The sequence below is a fragment of the Myotis davidii genome, unplaced genomic scaffold (genome assembly GCF_000327345.1).
Source record: "Myotis davidii unplaced genomic scaffold, ASM32734v1 scaffold332, whole genome shotgun sequence".
Taxonomy (NCBI): Eukaryota; Metazoa; Chordata; class Mammalia; order Chiroptera; family Vespertilionidae; genus Myotis; species Myotis davidii.
The window spans coordinates 7,360,519-7,367,295 of record NW_006285779.1 but is presented as its reverse complement, the minus strand read 5'-3'; the positions used below and the strand labels follow the sequence as shown (position 1 = coordinate 7,367,295).

At 45.6% G+C, this 6,777-nt stretch overlaps 1 protein-coding gene across 1 annotated transcript in view; it reads left to right on the top strand.

Moving 5' to 3' along the window:
- The window catches only part of DNTT (DNA nucleotidylexotransferase), a 25,018-nt gene that overhangs the window by 8,337 nt on the left and 9,904 nt on the right, over positions 1 to 6,777 (top strand). The window contains 5 exon segments of the mRNA XM_006756617.2: positions 388 to 562; positions 1,374 to 1,502; positions 2,689 to 2,859; positions 4,204 to 4,275; positions 5,675 to 5,798. Of these exon segments, the coding sequence (XP_006756680.1) occupies positions 388 to 562; positions 1,374 to 1,502; positions 2,689 to 2,859; positions 4,204 to 4,275; positions 5,675 to 5,798 (671 nt within the window).

Below are 6,777 nucleotides of genomic sequence, written 5' to 3'. Positions count from 1 at the left end.
ATGGTGAGGGGTATGGATTTGGAAGACGAGCCCCAGGGCTCCTCCCTCCCGGGTTGAGGCAAAGCCCAGGGCTCAGAGAACCTGGCAGCCTCAATGTGGCTTCTCCATGTTGGGGTGTAACTATGGCAACTGTCCTTTCAGGCTTTCTGGGACAATTCTATTTGTATCGCAGTCTTATTGTAGTTCATATGATATTGGACATAAAATACCAAAACATTAGTTCTATGTGGCAGCAGCAGGGACAGTGGGCTGATGGCATTACCTAGGAAGTGTTATTGTATCTCTATGGCTGCCCTTTGGCGGGGATGCTCTGAGGACCTTGAGGAGAGAGGAGAGCTCCTGATTCTGAAAGTCCCCACAGCTGGTGATTTGTCTTGCCTTCTGCAGTGATTCTGTCACCCACATTGTGGCAGAAAACAACTCAGGCTCCGATGTCCTGGAGTGGCTGCAGGTGCAGAAGGTAAGAGCCAGCTCACAGCCAGAACTTCTCGACGTCTCCTGGCTGATAGAATGTATGAGCGCAGGAAAGCCAGTGGCGACGACAGGACAACACCAGCTCGTCGTAAGTGTCCTGGTTGTGATTTCCACTGTCCTTGGCTTGATGGTTGGGAACATGGGCTACAGAATCAACGGACCTGGGTTCTCTGCTCACGCCCCGGGTGGCCTTGGGCAAGTCACTCAGCTTTTCTGAGCTTCAGGTTCCTCCTCTATAACAGGGGAGAACAATAGCACCCACTTCAAAGGACGGGTCTGAGGATTAGAATAACAGACAAGCAAAACACTTAACACAAAGCCCGACCTTACTAAATGGTAGCCATTTTTACGAAGAGGTACACACACAAATTCAAAATATTGAAGCCTTGATGTTCTGGGGCCAGAGAAGTTGAGGGTTTCTATTTTTTTCTTCCTATGGCCATTCATAAAGCAAAAGATGAAGAAAGTTAAGCTCTCAATTCAAAATCCTTCACCATCATGCTAGAACCCTCACGAAGAAGGTTCGTTTCCTTCTCATAGGAAAGGAAAATGGGACACTGACACCAGGGGGGTGAGGGCATGAGTGGGGGGTGGGGGGATAGGACACATATATAATACCTTAATCAATAAAGAAAAAAAAATTATAAGAAAAAGAAAATGGTATTTCACTGATGGTCCTTTTTCATGTTTGTTTTTTTTCCTGATTGGAAATATAATGCATGTTAATTATAAAAAATTCAAATAGTAGAGATTTGTATAATATAAAATTTGACTCTCCTAAAATTTTATCCTCTTTCCAGAGATAATTGCCATCAAACTGCTTCCAATGTTTTCTTCATGCACGTCTATGATTATTATTCTTGATTGTCATTACTCATGAATGTCATGCAATTGTTTAGGTGAGAAGAGACTATTCGGGTGGCCCCAACCCAGAGCCCCGGGAGACTCCACCACTTGCTGGAAGAAAGATCTCTCCGTACGCGTGTCAGAGGAGAACCACTTTAAACAACCGTAACCACATATTCACGGTAACCAGGCTTCACAGCACCCAGGGCCGATGAGGCCTGCAGGTCCTTCCCATGAGTCTACGAACTGTGAATTCTTCTGAAAAGCTAGGAAAGTTTTTCCCACACTCACCACCACCCCTCCCCCCGACATACACACCCTAATCTCTGGTTTTCTCTCTATCAAGAATGGATCTACTTCTATCACGGAAATGGACAAATCTATTTGGATTATACTCTTTAACAATAATAGAATTACTATTTATTAAGAGTCACCATTATTGGGCACCACACTTGTCAAAGGCAAATATTCTGAAAAAGCAAATACGGTGATTAGTCCAAAACAAAGTAAGAGCAAATTGCATAGAAATAGCCATACTGCACTAACAGCCTGTGCTGGGAAACCGAAAGCGCTTCTCGCTTCTCTGATGTTAACTAGCTCGGGGAAGTCAATTCCTCTCTCTCTGAGCCCCAGTTTCTTCTCCATTCAATTAGAAAGTAGCTAGATTATCTCTAAAGCCCCATCCAGCCCTGAAGTTTGGCAATTGCGGTTCAAATGAGCCTAATAAGCCCACAACTGCTTGTCCTCCAGCGTCGAGTCAGTTGTCAGGTGGGTAAAGCATGCAGCACTATGGTGAACAGAAGACTTCTGTGCGAGGAGGACCAGGAAATGGGCACCATGTGCACGATGCCACACAGCTGCAGCTGCTTCCTCCTCCGCCAGAAGTGCAAACATACTCCACCTCAGATGACCCCGGCCTGGAGCCTGGGCCACCTGTGGTTACACCCGTCATTCAGTCAGCCTGTGTCAGTGCTGACTGTGCTTTATATACAAGCCAAGAGATGGGGATGCCCAGTGATCGAGGCAGAATCCTGGCCTCAGGCTGGTGGGAAAGTCAGCAAGCAAAGAAGGAAGGATCAGACACTCCAAGTAATGACTGGTAGGATGCAGTGAGCATGAGAGCATGCTTCAGTCAAATCATTTCTGAATGCCTAATGGCAGTGAACTCAAGCTTTCCTTCCACAACACACTGAGGCCTGTCTTCTTATCAAACAGGAGAGGGGTGCAAAGGTACTGAAGCCCCAATCCTGACCTTCAGGAAAAGGGCAGGCGGGGTTCCAATACTTCAAGGAGAGCAAGAGACATTTGCAGGTGACCACGGGGCTGGGAAACAAGACCGTGTTTTACTCCTCTGGTTTTATTCTTCAGGATGCCTTTGAGGTCCTGGCTGAAAATTGTGAGTTTAGAGAAAACGAAGGCTCCTATCTGGCATTCATGAGAGCGGCTTCTGTACTTAAGTCGCTGCCATTCACCATTGTCAGTATGAAGGACACAGAAGGAATTCCCTGCTTGGGGGACAGAGTGAAGAGTATCATAGAGGTAAGGGTGAAATGTGATTTGTCACACCTCTAATAGGTAAGTAGGTGGGAAGAAAGTGAGAGAGAGAAAGAGAGAGAGAGAGAGAGAGAGAAAGAGAGAGAGAGAATAGATTTTCCTGTCAACTATGTAGATATATTCATGACTTATTTACTTTCTCTAGATAGATTAGATGGATGATAGATGATAGATAGATAGATAGATAGAATGATAGAGAGATAGATAGATAGATAAAATCTATAACCAATATTATGACAGCTGGAGCTATGTGGGGCCAGCTAAGTGAAAAAAAAAAAAAAAAGGACTCTCCTGTATTATTATTAACTAGAGGCCTGGTGCATGAAAATTCGTGCACTGGGAGGTGGGGTCCCTCAGCCCAGCCTACCCCCTCACAGTCCAGGAGCCCTCCGGGATGTCCTACTGATGGCTTAAGCCCGCTCCCCCTCAGTGGGAGGCGACTGGGCTGATCAGGGGAAGGCGCTGCCCCCATCACCCCGCTGCTGCTGCCACTGCCGGCCTGCCCTCAGCCCTTGCAGCCACTGTGGCTTTGTCCAGAAAACGTCTGGTCTATCTGGTATAATTAGCATGTTACCCTTTTATTAGTACAGATCACAGTGAAAGACTCAAGTGACTTCAAAGCTCGACAGCAGGGGATGGTCTGACTTCAGACACAGGCTGGGTGAAGGGCCTCAGTTCCATCAGGGAACGTCACCCTCCAGGATGGTGGTGGGTGTAACAGGCAGTGGAGTTGATTCCGCATCCTGTGTGTAAGTTTCAAATAGAGAGCCAGGGGTAGGTGCCTACTTATTTAATGATGTGGAAGGATTCCCAGCAAGGCAGGTCGGTCACCCAGGAGTATGTTTCAGTATAGTCAAGTGCAAGGTCAATTATTCAAGGTAAATAACCCTAACTCTATCTAGAGGAGGGTGGGTGGCTCTGAGCCAGACATCATAAAGGCTCTACTTCGTGTTGGCTTTTCAATGGGTCTGAACCTAATCCACTCAGATGAAAAAAATCTTTATTTCAGCAAGTTCGTATCCATTGAAAAGAAAATTATCACAAATATTTAGACACCTTTGGTCAGTGAATATTCTGGTTAGGTGTTCCATAGATTTGGACCCGAATCATTCTGTACCTTTTTTCCTGAGAATTGTAAAGTGACACTTGGAAATATATGACCTGGGATTTTCAAGATTATAGGGAAATGTCTTGTTTTCTCTGGGTAAGCTAGGGGAACATCCTCCACACAACGGGTGTGCATTTTATGAAAAGTTGAGCGATTTCAGCATCTTAGACTGTGATTGTCCAACATCACTAATTTAAAATATTTTCCAAATGTCTATGCAGGAAATTATTGAAGATGGAGAAAGTTCTGAAGTTAAAGCTGTGTTAAATGATGAGCGATATCAGTCCTTCAAAGTAAGTGATTTTACACATATTTCTCAAAAATGGTTTTTCAGTTAATCCTATTACTCATTCTAGGCGGTTGTATGAGTCAGCCTGGGCTGCCCTAACAAAATGCCATGGCCTGGGTGGCTTAACTAACAAATATTTTTTTCTCACAGTTCTGAGGCTGGAATTCTGAAATCAGAATGCCGGCATGGTTGGGTTCTGGTTAGGACTCTCTTCTTGGCTTGCAGGTGGCTTCCTTCTCAGTGTGCCCGCACATGAGATAGAGAACAAGCTCTCTGGTGTCTCTTCTTATAAGGGCACCAATCCCATCACTATGGCTCTACCCTCATGACCTCACCTAAAGCTAATCACTTCCCAAAGGCCCCATCTCCAAATACCATCACACTGGAGGGTAGGACTTCAGCATGTGAATATATATACTAGAGGCCCAATGCATGAAATTCGTGCAAGAGTAGGCCTTCGCAGCTGTGGCAGCTGCTTTGATCCCGCAGCTGCAGTCTCGGCTTCGTCTGGAAGGTCGTCCTGAAGGACGTCCAGTCTAATTAGCATATTATGCTTTATTATTATAGATTTTTTGGGGGGTGGGGGGTTGCTGCAATTCAGTCCATACCAATGGTCTAGGAAGCAAATGCCTAAATAAGTATAGGTGCTGGAGCTTATTGCCATGCTATGATGAGATACAAATTACCTTACCTTCCAGGAGTCTGTCACTCACGTGCACAAATACCACAGGGACACGACAACCATGGAAAGAAACAAACCTGCTCTTAAAGGGCAAACCTGTGTTGACAAGCTCCTTCCTGCATCCTTATCTACTTTGGAGCAGCTTTATTACCTCCCAATGCTCCTCACCTTGGAATTGAGAGATGCCAATCCCTTTTTTTTTATCCCTCAGTGCAGCAGGGATGCACAGGCCCACAAGGTGGTGGTGGGCAGGAGCCCGGGCTTGGAGGGCAGACAGACCGGGTTTCAGCCCGGGCTCTGCCACTTACCAGCTGTGTGATGGTGGAGAATTTATATAACCTTCATGCGCATCCCTCTTTAAAGTGTGAGGATAAATCTGCAGAGCATGAGTGTGTATGAGGGGTCCTTGGCAAAGGGAAATGCCGACAGGGATAGCTGTTGTCACAGGTGGACAGCACAGGCCATGCCGTCATCCAATTACTGGGGAACCCTATGCAGATGCCAGAACCTGCCTCCTCGTGTCTACTTCATTTATTAGGAGAGGACCCCCCTGAAACAAAAATTTCTCTAAAAAATTACTATCACCCACTTACTTGTCATATTGAGGAGAAACTGGGTCAGAGATTTGCTTACACTTTTTCTTAATCCCTTGACCTTGAAAAGTATCATTCGTTGTTATGACTATTTTAGAACTGAAGGCATGCCTCTCCTTCCCTTTCAGCTCTTTACTTCCGTCTTCGGGGTGGGACTGAAGACATCTGAGAAATGGTTCCGGATGGGTTTCAGGACCCTGAGTAAAATAAGGTCAGACAAAACCCTCAAGTTCACACGAATGCAGAAAGCAGGTAAACCATGTCTCCTGAAAACCTCCCGTCGTTGCCATGGGCTGGGCCGGTGGAGGTAGAGCTCTAAGTCAGCTGCATCTCAACTCTAGTCCCCCTGAGCCGAGGTGCTTGTGTGGCCTCTTTTCCTGCTGTGGTTAAAAGCAAACACTTTTGGAATCAGACAGCCCTGGATCCAAACCCAGGTTCCAGCAATCTCCAGCTGTGTGATCTTACATAAGTGTTAAAGTCTCTGAGCTTAAGTTACTTCGTCTATAAAAGGGAGGTAACATTGGTACATAAGTGGGAAATAAATCAGATAGTGCAGGCAAAGTCCTTAGTGTTGTGCCTGGCACAGAGCAAATACGCCCTTCATGTAATGACTGTCATTCCTTTATGTCCAGATGTCAAACCAGGTTGCTCTGTTGACCCGGTTCTTACTGAACTGCCCCTTCTACCCTTCGGGTCCTGGTTGGGTAAGAGTCACCGACCGGTGAGGAGTCGAGGGTAGAAAGTTGACATGGAGGATTAACAAGCAAAGGATATTTGAACCAACTAGAGTTGTTGTCTGCCACAAATATAGATCTGTTTTAGAAACTGTAGAACACCAGGACATAGAATGGAAATGGTGGAAATCCAGACGTAGGGTTGATCTGGTTGACCCAACCAGACTGGTTAATCTGGGAAGAGAAGACTGTGCTGACACAGGCATCCTGAAAGCCTGGTGGGCCTCCTGGAGGCTGGAAGTGGCTTGGTCACTTCCATTTAGGGAGTGCCCTGCTAAACCTTTTTTAAATGAAGAAATTCCAATGCATGGTAAAAAAAATAAATAAATAATTGTACATGTTTTAAATGTTTACTTAAAATAGAAATACAATTTAATTGGGATTTGAAAGGGCATCATATCCACAATTGTGGGCCCTGTGGCTTCTGAGTTACACAGAATGATGAAGTTGCCAACATTTTAAAGATATAAAAGTAAGGGGGAGGGGAGGGGACTCTT